The 22,492-nt window shown below is 45.3% G+C and overlaps 2 protein-coding genes across 3 annotated transcripts; both read left to right on the top strand.

Annotated features, from left to right (window-relative positions):
• Positions 1-923: 923 nt before the first annotated feature.
• On the top strand, positions 924-4,498 carry IER3IP1 (immediate early response 3 interacting protein 1). The gene is made up of 3 exons (XM_067315400.1): positions 924-1,072; positions 2,530-2,631; positions 3,001-4,498. Exons 1-3 carry the CDS (start codon positions 982-984, stop codon positions 3,054-3,056), a joined length of 249 nt encoding a protein of 82 aa, XP_067171501.1. The 5' UTR covers positions 924-981; the 3' UTR covers positions 3,057-4,498.
• A 2,108-nt stretch (positions 4,499-6,606) lies between these two features.
• Positions 6,607-22,279, top strand: HDHD2 (haloacid dehalogenase like hydrolase domain containing 2). Of its 2 annotated transcripts, none has more exons than XM_067315399.1 (7): positions 6,607-6,665; positions 8,789-8,890; positions 11,555-11,763; positions 15,001-15,085; positions 19,229-19,445; positions 19,859-19,922; positions 20,998-22,279. In XM_067315399.1, the coding sequence occupies exons 2-7, from the start codon at positions 8,790-8,792 to the stop codon at positions 21,111-21,113; spliced, it is 792 nt and encodes a 263-aa protein (XP_067171500.1). In that variant the 5' UTR covers positions 6,607-6,665; position 8,789; the 3' UTR covers positions 21,114-22,279. The 2 variants fall into 2 exon arrangements, with proteins under 2 accessions (XP_067171500.1, XP_013814076.1); XM_013958622.2 differs by lacking the exon at positions 6,607-6,665 and adding an exon at positions 7,392-7,405.
• Positions 22,280-22,492: the final 213 nt, after the last annotated feature.

The following is a 22,492-nucleotide window of genomic DNA, read 5'->3' as shown; positions in this document are numbered from 1 at the left end:
ACTTGTATCCTTATTTTAAAAGCCTCGTTTTTTCATTGCCGTCATTCTAAATATTAGCTCTTCGTTGAGGTTAGTATTTATTTATAGTTTGGATACTGCAAGAAGGTAGCCCGGGAAATGCTGCTTGATGACCGTGGTTATTAGAGACGCTTGGTTTCGACCCCTGATATTTATCTGGGGTCAAGATCAGCCTTTTTTGTTATTTACAGGTGCACGGAAAAAGGTAGTTTGCATGTTTAAAAATCTTTCTGGGAACTTTGGAGGCGTTTGGGCAATGAGAGACAGTTCCGTTTTAAACTGTTAAACTGCCGCCGTGGCATCGGACCGCTTCGTGCTGGCTAGCGAACGCATCCGTGTCGGATTATTGTACTATTATTGGGAAATAAAATCAGGGCGATTATGCAAATCAAACCCCCTCAGCCAGCCAGACCCAAAGACGCAAGTGGAAAAAAAAATACATATATTTATGCATCAGTAACAATACAGTATCCCTGAGCTCCAGTTGTTATTATTTTTGTTATTTGACTGCGGAAGCGCCCAGAGGCCCCGATCAATACAAGAATTGTAATATAATTGTTTTATTCTGGTTTCTGTTACGAAGCCGCGCTGCTGCAGTCATTGCATTTTGGATAAACAGCAGTTAGGATCCGAGCCGATTTCCCGTTAGCACGAAAATTTAAGGCAACGGATGCTGCGAAATAAATTAAAAAAAAAAATACAGGGGGAAAAAAACCAAATCAAGTGATAGTGTCCATAAAATTAAATAGAAAATATTCTTTAATAGTTCTCTCAAGGTGTCACCCAGACACCAAAATTTTGCCCGGCCCCGCCCCACGCCCGGGTCCCCCCCCCCACTCGGGGGGCCCAGCCCGGCCCTGCCTCACGGCCGCTCCCGCCCCGCCATGGCGCCGCCCCGCCCCGCCACGTCCCGCTGCGGCGCCCGGTCCCGCCCCGGCGGCGGCGGCAGCGGCGGCGGCGGCCATGGCGTTCACGCTGTACTCGCTGCTGCAGGCCGCGCTGCTCTTCGTCAACGCCATCGCGGTGCTGCACGAGGAGCGCTTCCTGCGCCACGGTGAGCGGCGCCGCGGCGGCGGGGCGGGGGGGGGAGCCGCCATGTCGCGGCCCTTCTGGCGCCCGTAGCGTCACCGGGGCGAGAGGGCGGGAGACACCGGCGGTCGCGGTGGTCCCCGGGCTCCAGTTTTCCGCCGGCGCGCTTGAAATCTTCCCTCGTCTTGTCCTTTTTTTCCTTTTTTTTTCCTTTTTTTCCTTTCGCTTATTTTTTGTTTAGCGTTTCTACAGTTTTATTTGCGTTTGCGCCGCACACCAGGATCCGGTGGTCGCGTGAGACCCTCCCCCCACCCCCCTTTATTTTATTTTATTTTATTTCTATTTTATTTCTATTTTTATTTTTTATTTTAATCTAATTGTATTTTAATTTAATTTTTATTTAATTTTTATTATTTTCTTTTTTTTCCATTTTCTTTTTATTCTTTTCTTTTCTATTACGTCGCATCTTTTCACGGAGCCGCGCCGCCGGGAGGTGCCCGAGGCCGGGTCCAGGCCTTGCCCGAAACGCGGCAGCTCGGGGCTCGGCGTGGGGGCTGAGGTCCAGCCTCAGTGAAAAGCAGCGTTGCAGAGAGTCACGCGTGGTTTACAAAAAGGCATTTTAATACTTCTCACGCATCCTAATGCTCTGCTTGCCGGTGAATATTACCATGCTCTGGGCAGAGACGGTGCATCGAGCCACCTGGGGTGATGCGCAGAGCTTCTCCCTGTTCTTCCACGTGGAATCCAGCCGCAGATGCGACCGTGTCCCGGTATTTCTCCTTGTTACGGAGCCTCGCGGTTGTCAGTGCCGACCTGGCCGTCGCGCTGCCGGCTCGTCCGGCGCTGGGTCCCGCCGAAACTCTTTGCAAAACTCCGGCCGTTCCGCTGCCCTTTGAGAAATTTCCAAGGCGTTTTGCTGGAAATGTCCAGTTTTACATTTTATAGAAGTCAAGGAAATCATAATCCCGTATATTTGGAATTTGTTCTGACCGTTTTCTGTCACGTAGCTGGTTTCTAACTTGTGCTAAAATGTCATTTCTTACCCATTTTTTGCTATTGCTATTGCTACTATTTGCTGACCCTATTTGCTATTGTAGCTTCTGGTAAGGGACTGTGAACAGATGTAGGATTTTTGTATTGGCAGTTTTGGGGGTTTTTTTTGAAGTCTAAATAAACTCATGTGGTTCTCTGACATGCAGAGACTAATAGTACGTAAGGGATACTTATGAGGTAAGGGTTTCCTTTTCAGAAATGCTGATCTGTCATTGCTGCTGTGTTCATTGAAAGGTTTAACATTTTTCAATACACTGCTTTAAGCAATGTACGTGGTCTGGAAATAAAGCTAATTGGCTTGTAATTTGTCTTTCTGGTGTTAGTGATAAACTTACCCTCTTCAAGATGGATCACCAATTAATATTGCTAATAGCACTTGTTGAACGGATGATATTTTTTAACACAGCTGACTGTCTTTATGTGACACAGTTGGCTGGGGAAGCGATCAAGGGATCGGAGGATTTGGAGAAGAACCAGGAATTAAAGCGCAGCTAATGAACCTCATTCGATCTGTACGAACTGTTATGAGAGGTAAGGTGACGATAATGTTTTGTTAACTATCCACGGGCTGTAAAGTTTTGTTCCTGTACCTTAAGGAAGGAATCTCAGCATTTGATTCTTTCTCTTATCAACCGGCTGCCATTTCTACTTGCCCTTTTCAGTCTGTCCTTCCTTCTGGTTCCGTCCTTCCTTCCTGCATGGACTCTGCAGAGGAAGGCCCAGGTCCCAGCACGCAGCCCTCGTGCCCTAGGTTGAATAAAGTATAAAACTAAAAATATAAACTAAAAAATTTAATGCATTTTACTCCTTAAAAGGTAGTCTCTCAACATAACATGAAATTCTGCCTCTTTGTGATGCGTAAAAGAAAAATTTCACAGTTCCTCTGTTATTTCTCTGCAGTGCCGTTAATAGCAGTGAACTCCGTTACAATTGTGCTGCTCCTGTTGTTCGGCTGAAGATGATGTGTTGCAAAAGCTTTCGGACATCCAAAGAGGAAAGTTGCCAACCATCACTGCTTTGAGTTTTCTGGGATCCAACGTGGTTTAGCTGTCAATCTGACATTCAACTTGCAGTAATAAAGACACTGTTTCTATTTATGTTATTTCCTAATGTTCGCTTGCAGTTTCATTAAACAAGAAAATGGGATCGGTGCAACAACGCTGTAAATATATTGGACTCCAACAAGTTCTACTGCTGCCTGTTAATAGCACTGACTGTTCAAATACGCGTTGTGACATATTGCAATGATTGTCAATAGGATGCGGTTTTTAATCGTCTTGTCACTCAGGGATGGATTTCCTTCGGTACACTCCCAGTTTATTTTTAAATTAAAAAAAAAAATCTAGTGTTTGTTATTTCATAGTTACTGCTGCGGTACTATTTAACAGAGTATGGATTTGGCTCTAGAAATATTCTAAACTATTGAAAATACCGTTGTGATTTTGAGGAGGCTAAAGCTAGATGGGGGAAAAAAACCAAACTGTTTCAGTTCAACTTATAAGTGGAATTTTTCTGGCTAGGTTGAGGCCAGGATTCTTCTCTTGGTGTTTGATCGCTTTCTCAGATCAATGATGTTTGATGCTAATGGCAAAGTAGGGTGAAAATACGTGCGATAGCTATGCAAAACCTCAAAGAGCTGTACCTAAATGGAGGCAACTCAGTGTTAATTTAGACTAGCAAGCAATCTTAGTAACTAGTATTTGTTACTATTCTTTCAAGGATTATTATTACTTTTTTAAGCATGTGTTGAACTTCTGTGTAGCACTTTGTGTGCTAGAAGTGGGGAGCCATTTGTATTCTGAGCTTTTGGGGTAATACGGGAGGAGAATATTGCGCCCTCTGCAAATGCGGTTCTTTTTCTAAACAGCAAATTTGCAACCTCCATCCTGCCTCTTCATCTTCCTTAGTTAAAGTAAGGAGTTTCTGAACTGATCCTATGGGTATGATCTTGCAGCTCTTTCTCAGTACTGCTAATAACTTTGATACAGATCTTGTTTCAGTGCAGGCTGCTGGGTCAGGTCCAGTGTTATATAGCAACTTTGAATGCAAGAAAACTGATCCTCGTGTACCTTTTTAGAAAAGTTAAACTTCAAAAGTCTTTTCTATTTCTCTCTGCTAGAGTGTGACTTAAGTTGGTTTTGCTTATTTTTAAAAGAGGGAAGGGCTAGAGAAACCCGGCAGTTACGTTATTTTAAAACAGCTTAGTTGATCTCTTCTTCTGATGTCTTGAGGACTAAAGTATGGTTGTATACAAAGATAAGTCTGTAAAATGTGTAAATGAATTTAATGGTCCTCAGTTGCAGTGTTTTGCAGAGTAGAGTATATCCAAGAGGAGGGTTTTCTGTTGTTTCCTTTTTTTAGTGAAAACTTGTAAATAAATTTTGAATTTCTAAGTTAAGCACTCTCTTTCATAACTTGCTCCATATCTGTGTACAGCGGTAGTATCTCAAAACTCAACTTCATCCTGCTCTACATACCAAAATTAGTGTTCTTATATAAAATACTTCTTATTCCTATGGCTCTTGCAAATACCAGCTCTCCACTATGAGGCAATATTTTGGTGTTAGGTAGCAAACCCAGTGAGCCATAGTTAACATTGGGCAGAGGCAGAATATAATCATGCCATGTCTTAAATTCCAGAGTAAGTAAATCTATTACAAAGTATTTTTTTATTAAAAAAAAAAAAAGTGTGTAATTCAGAGGTGACTAGGCTATACTCTGGATCAGTTAATTTCATAAACATATCTTCTTTCATGGGAATTGAACAGTACTTACATGAAACAGATTTAAAAAAAAAGATGATGACAGTTTGAGTCTTACTACATTGCCCTATGATATATAAGGCCTTTGCTACCCAGATCACAGAAGGTATGGAGGCTGCAGATGTGAACCGCATGTAGGAATCACAGCATTTTTTAAAAAAGCAGCGGTAGATGTTCCCACTGCTGATGCATTGCATTGGGGCCCTGAATGAAGCATTGCTTGTGTATCATTTCATTTCCATCTGTATTGACCGGAGCTGTTAAAACACTATTTCTTACTGAAATAAAAGGCAGTACTGAAGACTGCAAGCAGCAGCTTTGCAAACATGTGAAATAAGTGATTTCTCCCTTCCTCCCATTCTCTCAGAAAGGCTGAAGCTTCACTATATGGTTTACAGCATGTGTTCACATGCTTATTTCAGATTATTTCCAAATAGCAGATTAGATGCATGCAGTAGAAAGGGCCAGTAGTTCTGTGCTGCCGGAATGCTGTGTTTGGGGCAGAACTGGGACAAGTTTTACCTGGGGGCTGCAAGACAGCGATTCAAGATGGGACAGCAGCTGAGGTAAGTAATGAGCATGGAAGGGGGAAAAGGGTAGACAGCATACGGGCAGAGAAGGCAGGGTTGTAGAGGGAAAACACAGGGGAATAACAACACTGCCTCCTCAGCGTGTGCATTTGAGCACTTCTGAAACGTGCCTACTGTGACTGTAATTCTTTGTTTGAACCAGGTAAAGCATTTCCCTACCTTTTTTTTTTAATTATTTTACATTTGACTCCTACTTGCAGTACTTGAGTTTTCCACTCATAACAGCACATCTTTACCCTCACAAGCTCTTGGGTAGAAAACACCCTAAAAACTGGCAGGGGCTCCAGGTACCTCAATAACAGGGAGCATTCAGAAAAGAGTTTCTGCTTGGCAAAGAGCTCCATGCGCAAAGTTACTGCCTGCCCTCCAGGAGTGACCGGCACTTCCTAAACCACGACAGCACATGATTATCGCTCATAGCTGGCTCAGAAATGTCAATAACCAAAGCATTTTGATGAGGACTAAGTCCACTATAGAATAACTGGAGAGGTTTCTACTAAGCACTTGCAAACAGGTGCTTCCATAGCTGTCACCGGCATGCTGAAGCCTGCTGTGTCTCCTGGCGTGTTATTCTCAACAGCGGCAAACAGCTATTTTCTGGCTGAATACAGGGACCCTGTAAAAAGTGAAGCGCAGTTCTTGCAATTACCAATACAGCAGCAGTATGAGGCTGAGTTTGTAGTGTCCAAGTGTCCACCGGTGTCTCTGGGGCTGCCGGGTGTGACAGGGCAGCAGGGAAGAACACAGGGACCGTACTGTATCCCCCAAATGACTAGGCCCTGGCGCAGCCCCCTCCTCTGCTACGCGGGCTGGATGTTTCCCCTCCCTTGACGCCCCCTCAGCACCCAGCTCTGCCTGCCCTTGTCATCGGATGAACGAGGGCGCCCAGGACAGCGCCCGCAGCCCTGTGGGATCCCCCCGCCCCATCCCGGTGCGGCCCCGCCTGAGGGATCCCCCTCCCCCATCCCGGTGCGGCCCCGCCTAACGGACCTTCTTCCATCACCAACGGCCCCGCGCGCCCTTTCCCCTCAGCGCCCCCCGCCCCCGCGGCGGGCTGCCCGCCGAGGTGCCTGTCGGCAGCTACCGGAGCCCTGCGCGGAACGGCGGCGCCAGGCGGGCTCAGGCGCTTGGGCGGGCAGCCCCGGCCGGCGAGGACCCCGCGTGGCGGCGGCGGCGGGCAGCCCGCAGGACCCGGTCGGGCGGCCGCAGCCAGGTTAGTATATGCGCGGGAGTGGGGGGGGGGGGCGCCACCCTGCTCCCCCCCCTCCACGGCAGAGTGGGCCCGCCCGCGCTGTGCGGGAGGCGGCGGGCGGGCGGTACCATCGCAGCCGGAGAGGGGGGGCGGCGCCGGGCACCAGCAGCCCCCCGTGGGCTGGGGGGCTTGGGCAGAGCTCCGCTGAACGCACTTTGGGTGGATAGCTGCTGCCAGTGGGGAGAGCAGGCGAGAGGAAGGTTTCTTTGAGGCACAGGAATAAGGCAATGATTATATTCAGTGATTTCTCAGGTTTTTAGGGCTTGCTGGGCTGCGAGCTTTATTCCTGAATCAGCCTGCGCTGAATTAGGCGATGCTGAAAACCGTCCCCGCAAACGACTTACGCGCAGCCTGCATAAACAGACTGCAAACAGGAAAATCAGCAGGGGAAAAGGGGGGTGAAAAAATAAAATAAAATAGAAATCCTGTTTTCTGCCAAGGCGGGGAAGCCTTCCCCCAGCTGTGCTGCCCGTGCAGGCCGCTCGCTCTGTGGCTCTGCGGTTTTCGCAGCTTTTTAATCCCCCTCAGCGCTCCAAATTCCCCGTGCCGGGGCCGAAGGGCCCGAGAGAGGACGGTTCTGTGTCCCGCAGATATTGTGGACTCATCCAAATTCCACTCTGCTCAGGCACTTTATCTGCGCCAAGGATTTTACCCCGGGAGGAGGTCTGAGAAACCTGGTGCCCTCTTTTCCCGAGATACTGGTGAAGCTCCCTGAGTAGTTCTGTTATCGGTTCTTTATCGTAGACATTTAACCTTGATCTCTCTGGCAGCAGACATAATATAAAATAAGCATTTTTTTTTCTTATTGTAGGGAACCAGGAGGAATAATTAAAGTGGCATCTCATAAAGTTGTCCGCACGCTGTATCTTGTACCTTAGACATCAAGTTCACATGATCTTAGTAGCTGATAAATCTGTCTGCAAAGATAAAAATGTCCTGATAGAAAATTAAATTTGTTAAGACAAGTTCCAGTCATGGGGCTGACTGCTATGGATGTTTTTAAAAGTACATACATGTTGCATGCTCCGTCTGTAACCAGAACAGCTCAACAGAAAATCCTGATGGATTGTTAGTGATGACAGCTCGGAAAGTAATGTCTGACAAACAGGAGAAAAGCTCCTGTATTGGACATTCGCTAAGAAATGGCTCAGCAAATTTGCCTGTGGAGGTAGAGCACTTGCAAAATACGTAAAGAGCAGGTGTTTTATAAAGATGTACTAGTTTTCAAAGACAACTTTTTAGCCAGATGACTCGCACCAAAGCTTAATGTTCTCTTCCCCGGTGCCTTTATTCTTCGAACGCTGGTTTCTGTTTTAGGCTGAGTGTCCTACACCTGTTTGTAAGACACACAAGCTCGCTGCAGAAAGACTGCACGGCTGCCCCCTTTGCGAGAGGAGGGAGTAATCCTTTTGGGTGCTGGATATCCTTGAGCCCTGATGGCTTCCAGACTAGCCACCTGCAAAATCCACACTGCTGGCTCAGGAGCTGGTCCTACCTGCCTTCATTTGTTTGATGACGAGCAGGTAGTCTGGGCCTAAAAACTGGGACGCCTGAGTTGTGTTGTGGGCCGGATCGCTGTAGATCCGGCTTACAAAAATAAAGTTAGCAATAGCCACTTCTGCAGTGCGTTTTGAGCATTATAGAGCACTTGTATCATTGCTTAGTAGTATTGTATTTATTTTTACTTGAACAACACCGCTGGTGTCGATGGGACTTGCTGAAACGTGCTCGCTGAGGCCTTGAGCCAGCAATACCAGACGTAACGATCCCCTTCCCAACAGTCTTAGTTGTTTAGAGATTTTTTTGACACGCACAAATAAAGGCACTTAAAAAACAAATAGCACCTGATTTCCATATATAGAGTCTTTGGGAAAATACCACCCCATCAATTATGTATTTTTTTTAAACACTGCCTTTTATTTCTCTGTCTAAAGGGGCCCATTTAATACTACGAGTAATGTTCTGAGTAATACTGGGCTTGGCACAAATGAGGCGCTTAACCGAGTTCCTTATTTTTATTATCCATTGTCTGCTAACCAGTTTTTCGTTGTTTCATTTATTTGCCATTTCCCTGGGGAATGAAGGATGGCAGCTCGGCGCGCGCTGAAAGCTGTCTTGGTGGATCTCAGCGGCACGCTTCACGTTGAAGACTCAGCTGTGCCAGGCGCGCAGGAAGCTCTTAAAAGGCAAGTTGCTTTTTTCCATTTCCTCTTGTGGGTTGTGTCAGTGCTGTTTGCACAAAGATGCTTCTTTTAATGAAAGGGGCTTGAAGGTTCTGCCTTATTTTACTGACATACGTAAGCAAATATGTGGCCAAATTCTGCTTTTTAGTTACACCTGTATTAACACCAGGAGAACTCTGCAAAGGGCCTGGACATTGAGCTGTTACTACAAACCACCTGATCCCCTGCGGTTTCCCTAAGAAGCTCGCTTAAGGTCTTTTGCAAGTCTTTTCTGTGTAGAAAAGACTTATTATTCCGAGCATTTCAGCTAATTCATGCGGGACTGCAGCCTTAGCCCAAAGAGGAAGGTTGTTAGGTTAACCTGGATCACCCCATGCGTAACAAGGTCACTTCAGCTCAGCTGATGCTTGGTGCTTCGTTTAACTACAGAAGCTTGATCATATGTGTGAGCCCTTAAGCCTGGGGTGGGCTAGATTGGAATAACAGCGAGAATAACTTGGCCCAGTGAGGAAGGTATCCTTTACCAAGTCCTCATTTCCTTTGGTCTTTCAGACAAGGCTTTCTTTTAAAAAAATTTTTTTTCTGCTAGGTAAACAACCTCAGCCTTTTAGTTGGGAAGTGTTTGATAATACAGATTTGTATGAATCTCAACACATTAATTAGCAGTGCAGTAAGTACAGAAACTGAGGCACAGTAAAATGATTTGCTCTAGTTGAAGGACCAGGTCGGCAGCAAAGTAGGATATGCAGTGCCAGGGATCTTTGTATTGTGTTCTGACACTGTTTCCCTGAAGAAGTCAGGGATGCAAAGGATGAAGAGAAACAGTATAAAGTGATGTATGCCGCCGTGGTGAGTGGCAGGGGACACCTTAAGATACTGGAGCAGTGAGAATTAATGAGGGGAGAGAAGTAGGGTTGAATTAAGCATGGGAAGTTTTTGCTGGAGTTCTGTCGACTGCTTAGATTTTTGTAAAGCTAGACTGTTGCTCAGAGGGAAAGCAGATGGACTAGGAAACTCTGCATTTCTTTTTACCAGTAATTCTGTGGAAGTAATTATCCCCTAAAGATGTAGGACTGCAAGGAAGTAAAAACTACTGAAGTGCTGGGTATTCATTCATATGCACTCATTCGCTGGATCCTGCCTGCCCGTGTTTCATGCTGCAGGGAGAACTTGTGCCGGATGAGAGTTAGCGTTCTGGAAATTCCCTGCATGTACGAAAGGGACGATGCTGTCAAGAACGGCTCTGCGTCTCTCCTGTCTGCTGCTCACCTCCAAGCCCTCAGGCAATAGGCAGGGCAATAGAAAGGATTTTTGTGGAATCAGAAGACGGACAATATTTTATAAAGCCGTTGATTCTCCTCTGCCTTCTGCTGTGCTTCTGCTCGATTCCTACTGGGCTTTGCTCATGCGGGCCCTGTCCTAGCTTTGGGAGGAAATTAGAGAAGGGAAAAGACATGGAGATCGTCCAGTGCTCTGTTGTGCTTCCGTTGAGGATCACAGGTCTGGAGAACAGAGGTCATTTCCCTGCAAAGAACAGCCAGGTCTTTCTGCTTGAAGATAAGAAAAAAGAAAAGAAAGATTCTCATAATTTTTTTTGCTAATCCAGGTAATTGTCCTTCCTAGAGAGAACCTGAAATGATTGGCAGACAGCTTGCTTCGGGAACAAATGGATAGATTGTATTTTCAGGATTGCCTCTTAGTATTGAGGGCATAAATCTTAATTTCTATTTTATTGGTAAACAGGGGACTTTTTTTTTTTTTTTTTTTTTTTTTTTTTTTTTAAGCCAGTTCATAGCTGTGAAAGGCCAGCGTGTCTTTCCAGGAAGCAGAACAGACAAGGGCAAGAAGTGGCAGGTGCAAGCAAGTCTCCAGCATTGACCAACTTTATTCTGCTGTTCTCCATGCAGTCGTGATGCCAGAGTTTGTTTCTATAGTAACAAACAGAGAAAGTGATGGTGGGGGAGCAATTAAAGGAAATGCCATTGAAATTGTCACTTGGAATTATTTGGTTGTTCGGTAGCATGTACCGTCAGCGTAGGGCAATAATGTGGTTTTATGTGATGATCAATGTTCCTCTGTAAAGGGAGAAATGGCTGCAAAAGCCGACATAAAATTGCCACGCAGATAACGTAGGCTCCTAGAGCATCCTGCATCTCCGAGTGAGCTACAGCTACTGTGAAGTTCACCCGGCATGTTGAGTTCAATATATTAATTTAGCAGCAAGGTTCTTCTGTTTGTTTATTTTGGTTCAGGATTCTGTTAATCCAGAACGCAGGGCTGGACTACTTATGCTCCAGTTTGAATTAAAAGGCTTTTCAGACTAGTTGCAGTTGCTCAAAGGTGTTTTTGTTACTCCTGTGAAGATGGAATTTGGAATCACCATTTTCCTCCTGACTCTTCCTGGCAGAAGCAGAGCAGGGGAGACCTGATCCTGTTCTGCAGAGCATAGCTGTAATTTTTGTCCTCTGTTTCACGCTGTGCTCCAGTCCACGCAGAAGGTAACGACCTCCTGTTGCTTCTGGACTGTACCACCGGTAGCCTGGGACATGGGCAATCTTTTCAGCTGCCACCTTTAGACAGATCATCCTTTTTAAATCCCAGAGAGGCATACGAAGTGTGCAAGTAAAAGGATTATCTGTCCAATTTGCCTTTGCTCTTCCACATCAGGCTCCGGGGTGCTCCAGTTACCGTTCGATTTGTGACCAACACAACGAAAGAGTGCAAGAGAGACCTGCTGGAGAGGCTGACGAAACTGGGATTTGACATTGCGGAAAATGAGATCTTCACATCTCTGACAGCAGCCAGAAATCTCCTGGAGCAAAAGCAGGTGCGGCCTCTTCTCCTGGTGGATGATAAGGCCTTGCCTGACTTCACAGGTGAGATGGTGGGAGAACGGCACAGGGAAAGGTTGTTGAAGCGCTAGCTGAGGAAACATTGCGCTCTCCCTTTTGTAGAACGACGAGCATGTAAAACACTGCTCTGCCTTCTCAGAGTTCAAGTGTCCGCTACTTCTCACTGTGATAAACTGGTTGTAAACAGTACTTTCGGTGACGTCTAGCCATGATGGAAGCCTAAAACATGGAACTCTCCAGAGTCATAAAAATTCTTTATTCTTTTTAATTCAACAGTAAACAATCTAAAGCCATGATTGTCATAGCTGCTTGAGGAGTAGTGGGAATGGCAGCTAAAACCTTCAAAGGGGCAGGAATTCAGATAAAACTCACTACTTTCTATTAATTTCCAGTGTAGAAAGTAATATTTATTACTAGATCATTGGAGAGCTATTCCACCTACCAATGCTGATATGTTTTGTAGCAAAAATGGGTCAATTTGTGGGAAATCAGAAGTTTTCCTCCGCTATTGTACAGAGATTGTGTCCATATAGAACTAGCACTTCCAAGCAATTTTCCCAGCTGACGTTGGTCCCGTGCTGCTTGCAGTGCATTTTGTCCCACTGGCTCACAAAGATCTTTCTTGAGCAAAGTTAGATGACAAAGTGATCAAAGTGTCCCATGCGTATTGCTAGATCAGCAGTGAGACAAACTGCTAAAAAGTCTCCGTGTAGAGACACGGGAAGCTCTTTCTCTCTTAATAGATGGCTATTAAATGTGAAATCTCCAGGTAGTTACTGTTTAGCTTGAGTTATTGAACATCTAGGTCTCATTCCATGTACTTTTGATACCTAATTGGGTGATAGAAGCTTTATCACCCTAGATTGTCATCTCTAAAGCTTTTCACTTTATCACTCTAGATTGTCATCTCTAAAGACGTGGTTAACACCTGCTTTAGTTTCAGATGTGCCTGTCTCTCCCCCTCAACAATAAGGGGAGCCTAAGCTGATGTATTCTAACTTGGACACCTCAGGCAGGTGCCTAAAGTTAGGACAGTTAATCCTTGACTTATCCCACATCTTCGTTTGAAGAAGAGTGGAGATACGCATGTTTTTAGCTTGCTTGGAGTTGAAAACAGTCCATTGGATTGTGAATAGTCTTTCATCTAAACTCAGGGCAGTGAAAATGTGGATGATTTGCCACTGCTCCTTGCCTTATAAATTTAAATCCTTACTGTTTGTAATTTAAGTAGGTTCTAGTCTTGCTAGGAGGTGGACATTTTCTGTTAAATTTTAGTGCCGTGGTCTATTCAGTCATCTTCAGAAAGATAAGCGCACAGAGGAGGAAAGGCCGGATGGGCTGTGAGGGCAGTGAAACCTGATGATCTGCTCCGCCTAACATTGTATCTGGAGAAATATCCCCCCAGCACCATTCTGTATTTGTGTTCTCAGGAAGGCTTTCTTGGGTCGGAGACAGCAGCTGATTGCACTTCAGGTAGATAAATCAGTTTAATCTCTATGTATTTGGGATCTTTCCATCAGTTTAACAGTAGCTGATGCTAATTTTGTACAAGATGGCAAAGACAGAGATACCAGCAGAGTAAATGGGTGGCATTTTGTGTGTAGCCTGAATCTGGCATGGATAGCTTTGTTAGTTTTTCTTCTACAAGCGATTTGGCTCACATTCTCTCAGGACTGCTCTTGAAACATTTAAGTACAATGGAGAATGTTTTAAAACCCTGTTAGTGACTGCTATTGAATTATTCTTGGATAATCTCTCTATAAAATTGGTCACAGATGGATGAATGTAATCCATTCATGGTTAATGGCCCCAGATGCTTTCGGGTGGTGTCACAAATCCACATGGCGTCTGTGAGTGCTACTTTTTGCTGCCTGTGCCAACTGAAGGACACGCAGCATGAGACATCAGCCAGGGGCTTGCAGTGATGCTCTCTGGAGATGCAGCAGTTCTAGTTGTCCTGGGAAAGGTGTAGAGTATGTGCTGTGTGAAGGCAGAGCAAAAACTCCAGCAAGTGCAGGGTGCAGCTGTTACTTAGACTATTTAAAATAAATCTCTCCGGTACTCCTGTTTCTCCTGGAGATGCTGCTCTGCCTCCATTGCTGGTTCTGTGCCATGGTCCTGTTCCTCCCAGCCGTTACAGGGCTATATCTAGTTCCTTCAGAGGTGACGCTGCCATCTGAAGATGACCGTGCTCCTCCAGAACAGTGCAGGACAAAGGAGGTGTAAGCTGTTCTCGAGGGAACTAATCCACATTAAAAAAGACCTTTCAAAACAGCCAAAAGTAACCTAGTGTAACAACTTCTAGGTCATGCAGCAAGACCATCTTTGCCATCATAACCAGACTGCTTTGCAGAACGGCAATCAGGCTTTCCACCCTAAGTGCAAATTGATATTCTTAGATAATAAAAAGTCATTCAGTTTAAAAACAATGCTGAATTTCAGTGGAGACGGTGAGAGAATTGCTGTTAGACTATACAGGTGCGTGCTTCATGAAGGGTGACAGACTCTGGATGGATCAACACCTTCTCCAGTGAGGCTTTCCTCATTTCTGAAAGACATATATCTCATCTAAGTGATTTATCTGTGCCAAAAAATGCTATTTTTTGTTGTAAAGTGATTAATCGCACTTGTTGCCTAGCTTGGCAAATGACAGAAATTCAGTTGGTTTAAAGCGTGGAAAATTTTACTTCCTGTGCAAATCAAGAGCTGACACTTCCCTTCACTCCATGGAAGACGGTAACTGAAACTTGTCAGCTAACAAATCCAGTCTTGCCTGCCGCTGGGGAAATGTGACACTCTTCCATGGGCCGCTCTTGACCTGATGACCCGCTTCGCCTTTCGCTGTGCTCCCCGGGGGCGATAGCCCGCAAGATTCTTAGGAACTTGAACTGCTCTAGCTCTTAATTCCTCATTCAGACTTTCCAGCGTTTGTTTGTGCAGTGAGACTGAGAGAAGTCAGTCATTTTTCTTCGGCCTCCCTCTGAAGGGCACTGAGAATGTTTTCAATTTATTCCCAGTATAATCCGCTATAAAAAGGGTCTGAAGGCAGTCAGTTATCAATGAACTTCTGTGAAGAGGGGCAGACGTAGCTACAGACTGTGACCCACGTTCTTAATAGACATGCTGTAACGACTGGGTCTGCTTGGGTGGTGTGGATAGTTGGGGGATCACTTGGCCATGCAAAAAGCTGACTGTATTGCTAAGTATGAACAAAATCTGGTTCACTCAGAATAATCAGTGGTACCATTTTTGATTTTCCAGGGATAGCCACTCATGACCCTAACGCAGTGGTAGTAGGACTGGCTCCTGAGCACTTTAACTATGAGATGATGAACAAGGCATTCCGGTAAGTCTGTGTCTCCACGTTGATTTTTTGGATGATGGTTGTCTCATGCTGGCCTCTGTATCTCCACGTATGAGAGGAATTCCTTCCTGTATGGAGAGAAGAGGGTGATAACAACATCACCATTACGTAGTGAGGGTTGTGGTGTCCTCTTCCGTGTCTGAGAGGGAACCACTAACCTTTGTGGATTCGGGGACCTTAACCATGAGCCTCAGGCAGGCCAGCCCTGGGTTTCATAGGTTTTAGTCTGTAATTAAACTTAGTTACGGCATTAACAAGACAATTACAAACATAACAAAATTAAAACGTTGACGTGAAAAGGTTAGTAACATTTCAAGAGGAAATGCTTACACAGAAACAAGAAGGAGTAGGGAGAAGGCTTCTGTGTTCAAAACCTCTGTCTTCAGAGCCCAAATCTTATAGGGGCTAGATGGAAACCCAGTATTTAGGGCAGATTATTCCTTATCTGCCTAATGTCGGATTTCTAGTAATTTCTTTTGAAGCATCTTGTTTTCGGCAGTGGCCACCACAACATGCTGGGTTAGATGAACTGTGGATCTGGTCCAGTCCATGTTATCACTAAAACCTGTAATTTTGTCTGTAGATTATATAAGTGGTAAGTCAGATAAAAGCTGTCTGCGACTGCGTCAGATTGCAGTAACGTGTGCAGAGGTGCGTAGCCCTGCACCGTTCTCTCCAGTTCTAGGTTCTGCTCAACAGACTAGTCATAACTTTTAACCAGGAGAAGACTTTAGCTTGGAGAGACTTGAATGTGAGCCTGTTACCGAGAGGCACAACCTACCTCTGCTGCGGGAGCGCTAACCCCTGCTGGCTAACCCCTTCCTGGTTAACTCCCTGCTGTGGTACAACACATATGATGAATCCTTCCTGCTCTCTGCTCTCAGGGTGGCTGCCACTGCACGGTTTTTCACCTTGAAATTGGAAAAAAATGTGGTCTTGAGCGTCTCAATCTGTCTTTATAAGCACTAAATGTGAAGAGGAGCTAACAATTACTGTTCACCAGTAGCTTGTGGAGGCTGCTTATAATAGCAAGCCAGTGCTGTCCTTATCTGCATGCCAGTTCTACGTCATAAAAACACGTATAGACCCAAACCAACCTTGTGGCTGCCTCATTAGTGCATGTTGCCAGTGGCATTGTGTTTTATACTGCGCTCATGAGGGGACTCTTAATTTCACGACTGCACAAAGTCATCTCATCCTGGATTCCAGTGCTTGCTTCATTTTGGTTATTGATATTTCTGTCATGAATACATTAGCTGTTGAATGATAGTCATTAGCTGCCTCAGGCTGGAGACCTGGACACTTAAAACAAGGAACCAGTCAAGTCATGTTCAGAGTGACCAAGGGCCCCGGGCTTTATGGGGCCAGAGTACACAAGAAAGCCTACAGAACAGGTCCTACAGAAGTGAAGGAGGTTATCCCAGCCTGGATTTGGACTTGTTGCGTTAAACACAGAACTGGACACTTGGTCTGGTGACAGAAGGGAGATGCCGAAGGGCAAATCTGGTCCATGCCTCTGCAGCTGGCAGTGGGCCTGAGCTGCCCTTGCTGCCCAAGAGAGACCTGGATTCAAGCGTGGAGCATAGGCTGAGCAATCCCGAGCCCTTCAGCCGGCCTTGCCTTGTGGCGGATGCTTTCCCAGCCTCTTGGCTGACTCTTCTACCTGGAGGAGGATTTCATCCTCCCTGAATACTGCCTGGATTTGTCCGGTGTTTGTCCTGGTCCTGCCGTTCAAGCTGGGCAGAGGCCCTAGGAGGTGCTCTAGTTGATCTTGAATATCTCACTGACTTGTTCTGGGGTTTTCCCCTAGTCTTCTGTTGGGGATAAACTTCTGTCCTGCTGGTGTCACTTTGGTTTGGTCTGAAGGAAATGCTTAACTAACTACTGACCCATTCTCTTCTTTGAGCCTTATACCACTGTCCTTTACTGCTCTGATAACTAACTCATTTGGGATTCGCATTGCTCGCAGCGAAACATTGAGGTGAATCTGATTAAACGCAGATATCTACAATGCAGATGCCTGTGTCTGAGCTAGTGACCTGGGAGAGAGGAGGCACTTGGAAGACACCATTCATTTTTCCCCTAGCAAGGCTTAAAATAGGACAGATGAACCGTGCCCCAGAAGGGCTGCTTCCTTCTCACTGACTGTGAGGAGCCCAGGCTGACTAACTGCAACTACTCTACTGACATCCAACGTGAGGTTAGATCAATCATCTAACCCAATATGAGTCCCAAAACGTGATACGCAAAGATCATTCTCTAGGCACCATTTGAAATGCCTGGGAATAAGTTTCCCTTTTTGTATACATGGGATTTTGATGCCACGTTTAGAGGAATTCTCTCAGGTGAGATCCTTCCTGTAAGTGGTTGCGGTGCCACTGTCAAATTAAATTTTTCTGTATCCTAGAGGCATCCTCCTGTTGTGAACATATCTGGCTGCTCGCAGATACGCCTGCCAGCTTAGTTCTTGTTGAGCTTGCTTTGGAACGTGTCGATTCAGTACAAGTGCTTTGTGATAATTAAGTGAAATGAAATATTATCATTTATGCATTGCTCAAAGTACCCAAGTTGCTCTGCCGACACGGGGGAAAGAAGAGACGTTCTCCAAGGAGCGCACAGCTAACCTACGCCGGCCGCTTTGAACAGAGGCACAGCAGAGCTCCAGAAAGGCTATAAAGGGACAAAACAAGATTATTTTTTTTGTTTTCTTAAAGGCTTTTTTTGTAAAACAGGGTTAAGGGGAAAAGAAATCCTCCTTTCTGCTCTCAAGATAACGGCCAGTGGTGCCCTTCTATACCCAGCTTTGCTGTTTCCACTGTGCTAGTTACATTTCTACCTGTTGTGATAAAGACTGGAGCTGCCTGCAGGACCTGAAGAAGGTGCCGTAAAATCAGACGGGAAGCGTTTGGCAGGGAACCTCAGCTTTTATGGATGCTATCTAGAGGGCTTTTATGGCACTGAAACTGAGGCTGGGGATGGGGGAGGACTGCAGTAACATTGCTGAGCTTGGTAGTACCAGGAAGATTCTTTTTTAATGCCTAGGGCAGCTGTCAGGGAGGAATAAAAGACTCCTTTTGCTCTTTAAACCTGTGAAAACCCAAGGAGAGTTCCTGCTGGTGCATCGGGGCACAAATGGGCCCGGGGGAAGCGGGAGCATCCCCGCTGTTGTTCCCAGCCCGTCAGACCACTGCTGCCCTCGCTTTCTGAGCCTCCCGGGTGCTGCGGCCAGCTGAGACCCTTGGGGCAATGCTGTAATGCCGCGTATTGTGGTCCTTATTCTTTGACCCTTTCGTTCTGCTCGGAAGCGTTAGGAATCTTGTGATCCGTTGCTTTGAACCATCTCCCTTTTGGAATTTTTGGTCCTGGATAGCAAGGAGATCAAATCCAGCTTTGTTTCTAAAAGGAATGGTAATAGCACTGCTGACTGGGGAATTCAGTGGGGCAGGAATGTGCCCGATATCTTTGTGATTTTTCACGTAATCTGCTCTTCCTTCAACGTTAAAATATAAAAGTCAAGGTTTAATGACTCACCTTTTGCTTGGGATTCACCTAAACACCCAGCCCTGCTGGAAACATATAGCTGTTTAATCATCTGGCTGTTACAGGTGATGCAAACAGCCCCAAGAGCTGCTCCGCTAACAACCTGGGCTGCAGGTTTCCTGGCTGAAGCAGTGTTTTGAAAGCCCTGCTGTGTTTTCCGTCAAGGCAGGGAGATGAACAGGAAATTAAGGCTGTGGCAGTCGAGCTGCTACCTACAGCCGTTGCTTATGGTTAATGTATCTTAAAATATTTGCATGGGGAAATCAGATCGGTTCTGACGGTAGGATGTTAGCCTTTCTGAAGAGTCGGGTTGCTTAGAAAAATGAAGCTAATTGCACTAGAGATATAGAAAGGAGTTAAAAAATACTTAACTGTTAAAGAAACTCCTGTCTTGAGGATTTTATTTGGGGGATTTGTTTTATTAGCGGTTTCTGGGGAAAAAAAAGGAAGGAACTTTATTTAACTCTCCAAATAAATGAACGTCAGTGGGAGTCTTGTCATCAATGTAGATGAAAGCAGGATCAGACCTTCAGCTGTAAATACCTGTAATATAATTATGCATTTCCTTCTTCCTTGGTTCCCTAGGTTGATATTGGATGGCGCTCCTCTTATAGCCATACATAAAGCCAGGTATTTCAAGAAAAAGAACGGCTTGGCTCTGGGACCTGGCCCTTTTGTAACTGGACTGGAATACGCAACAGGCACCGAAGCCACGGTGGTGGGGAAACCAGAGAAGACTTTCTTCCTCGAAGCTTTACGAGGGACCGACTGTGCCCCAGAGGAGGCCGTCATGATTGGTGATGTATGTGGGGACCGAATATCTTATCGCCTGCCCACTAATGCAGCGCTCCTCTCCGCTGCGTGTAGGTGCCTCCCAAACGCCATGTGAACCCGTCTTTCCGAAGGCGCTGGGTGAAATAAGGGGTGAAAACTGAAGCGTGGAAACTTGCAGGACTGAGTGTCGCCCCTGGGGTCGGCTCTCTGACTTGAGTGGGTGCTGGAGCAGCCATAAACATCCTGCCCGGGGAAGTCTGCTGGCTTCAGGCCAAAACCACGTAGTAAATCATTCCTGTGATAGGTAACTGAAGGATTTGACTCAGTATAGTTGCTTTCAAGTGGTTCATTAGTGACATGCAAGGCAGAGGATGTTATAAAACACTCGTTAACGAGTTATGTCCGTGGCCACTAACTTACTAATCTCCTGTTCTGTCCCAGGACTGCAGGGATGATGTTGGAGGGGCCCAGAACGCTGGCATGCGAGGGATTTTAGTGAGGACCGGTAAGTACGTGTTGAATCGGTCCTGTCGGGAGACAGTGGTGCATCGATCTTGCCCAGGGTATGACAGCCCACGTGCTCCTGACCGAGCGCAGGTAGACTCTGAGCCCAGGGCAAGCTCCAGGCTTCTGCAGATGCCTGCTGTTCCTGCAGTTCAGTCCACCCAGGGGCTGCTGGGAGACCCTGAACGTATCGTTACGGAGCAGCTCGTTTGGGGATTAATTCAGCAAGTAGATTTCCTCAGCTGTGGCTTGGCAGCCTGTCAGGCAGGAGATTGCGATTAAGTCAAGGTAGGCCGTAGATTGGACTTAATGTTTGAACAACAGGTTTAGAGCAGAGACTCCTCACTGATAGCAAGATGATATGAGGTAATAGACGGGGGTGGCTGATCTCGCAGATTTGAATTTTACAATGACTAAAATAAGAGCATTAGGCCAAGAACACAGAGGAGTGGTACTTATCTAAAACGCGATATCTTAGATTACCAAGATCAGTCATGTCGATGTAACCTCTGACCGTTCAGAAACTCCGATGACATTCCCTAGTAATTACGCTGATAATTACGTACACCATTTTGCTTCAAACAAAAGCAGAACCTTAAGGGACTGACAAGTACCCTCAACATTACTGATACTGTGGTAATACTATATACTGCTAAGGTCTTTCTGAGGTAGTAGCTGTTCGTGCCACACACTCCACTACCCTCAAAATGAAAGCGAGTAATCCTACTCTTCTCACAAAAGCCAGAAGGGGAGATGTAACGTTGTAATTTCAAGACTCTGCAACCCAAATGACAGAGAATAGTGTCACTGCAGTACCGTAGATTGAAAACAGTGCGTAAGTAATGTTGCTTTTGAGCCAGAGCCTCTCCTAGAGCAGTCTTCAGGAAATCTCAGTGTTTGTTTGGGAAAGACCTGAGAGATGTCTGTTCCAGGAGAACGTCAGATGGGTATCCGTCCTACTATGTCTGGCTGCTTCTGATCCTAGGAGGCTCTAGTTTTGGGGGGAAAAAGATCAAGCTGACAGGTTACCCAGAGCAGCTTTATAAATGCATCTTTTTGTTCATCATCTGTTACAGGTAAATACCGACCAGCAGATGAAGACAAAATCAATCCGGCTCCTTACTTAACCTGTGAGAATTTCCCAGAGGCTGTGGAACATATCCTAGAGCATCTGCTGGGAGAAAGGGAGTAGTCAGTTTGAAGAAACTTCTGTTTCACGTAATTTCTGTTATTCTTGCTTCAAAAATAAAGGCCACAGGATCAGTGCATGCACCTGAAACCTAGCCATGAGGAAAGAGGATTGGTGCGTGGCCCCAGCACGGTCACGGCAAATCCCTTTTCCTGTAGTGGTCGCACGAGGATGCGATGAGAGACCTCGGGTACTCAGCAGGTTAGACAGCATCGAGAAGGCTACAGCCAACACTGCTTGTGTTCGTGAACGATTAGGGAACATGGCGCAGAGCTCTGCTTGTTTTTAGCTTTCAAGAAATAACTGATTAAAACCCTGTCTAAAAAGCGTCAGGTTCTTGTGCCGAATTAGCTGTACTGTAAAACCTACTGGAAATACGTAAATAAAGCACAACCACTAACAGAGCCCTAGTCAGCCCGTAGTGGTAACAGTTAGTTATGCTCATTCTATGGGTTTGTTTGCACTGAGTATGTCTGTGCTCTGCTGTGATTTAAAGGTAGAGATTATGCACATCTAGGAGTGACTTTTAAATTAAGATATCACCATTATCAGTAAGAACTACTGTTGATATTTTTCTTCTCATTAAAACAGGCACTGGTTTTTGTTTTTCAAATTTTGTGTGAAATTAAAACTTACAGAATTTTCTGATGTTTCAGCTAGATGCCATTATTAAAACGAATGGTACAGCAACAAAAATCTGGTATTAAATGACTATGAATGTTTGAAGAAAGACTTCAGCAGGGTCCTATTTATGCTACAGTTGCAAAATTTCACTATTGTTGGTTTTTTTTGTTTCTTTCTAATGTTATGGGAAAAATCCTTTACAAGCCATGGGGACAGATTCAAGGTTTTATGCAGTTGGTTAGTAGAGCTATAAAATGAAATTTAATTCTGTAGGATGCGTTGCTTTTCCTACATGTGTTAAATACACCAATATGAACCAACTTTGTAATGATGGTAAATAGCTTTTCTGGTCCATTTGCAAACTGTAATAATCAAAGTCCTTTACATTTGTTTTACAGTGCTCCTGAGTGTTAAATTATTAGATTGTAATTATACATTGCTGCAGTATCAACCTTATTGAAAATACAGTTTTGTGTTAATGAGCCATGCTGATTCCTGTTAAGGAAAACCATCCTGATGAATGAGTGGGACACTCTCCATAAATGAAAGATTATCTGTAATCTCATCAGGTTGGTGGCTACCTACACTAAGATTCAATCGCTGGCAGTGACAAAACATACTTGGACTGAGTAGGTGCTGCAGTAGAAATGCAAGAAACAACAGAAACCCCTGGAAACAAGGGCCATCTTCAGAGATTGTTTGTGTTTTAGCCTGTAAAAGAAGATCTGTGCTTAGCACTGTTACACGTGTGACAATAA

The sequence above is a fragment of the Apteryx mantelli genome, chromosome Z (assembly GCF_036417845.1).
Source record: "Apteryx mantelli isolate bAptMan1 chromosome Z, bAptMan1.hap1, whole genome shotgun sequence".
Taxonomy (NCBI): domain Eukaryota; kingdom Metazoa; phylum Chordata; class Aves; order Apterygiformes; family Apterygidae; genus Apteryx; species Apteryx mantelli.
Note: the sequence above shows the minus strand (reverse complement) of the source record. Positions and strands in the feature narration are given on the sequence as shown.

Bases quoted from the DNA above. Each gene is read 5' to 3' on its own strand.
- IER3IP1 (XM_067315400.1), top strand. From the start codon at position 982: ATGGCGTTCACGCTGTACTCGCTGCTGCAGGCCGCGCTGCTCTTCGTC. The intron at 1,073-2,529 runs GTGAGCGGCGCC...TATGTGACACAG, and splicing joins GGAGCGCTTCCTGCGCCACG to TTGGCTGGGGAAGCGATCAA. The intron at 2,632-3,000 runs GTAAGGTGACGA...ATTTCTCTGCAG, and splicing joins TGTACGAACTGTTATGAGAG to TGCCGTTAATAGCAGTGAAC.
- HDHD2 (XM_067315399.1), top strand. From the start codon at position 8,790: ATGGCAGCTCGGCGCGCGCTGAAAGCTGTCTTGGTGGATCTCAGCGGC. The intron at 8,891-11,554 runs GCAAGTTGCTTT...CTTCCACATCAG, and splicing joins GCGCAGGAAGCTCTTAAAAG to GCTCCGGGGTGCTCCAGTTA. The intron at 19,446-19,858 runs GTATGTGGGGAC...GTTCTGTCCCAG, and splicing joins AGGCCGTCATGATTGGTGAT to GACTGCAGGGATGATGTTGG.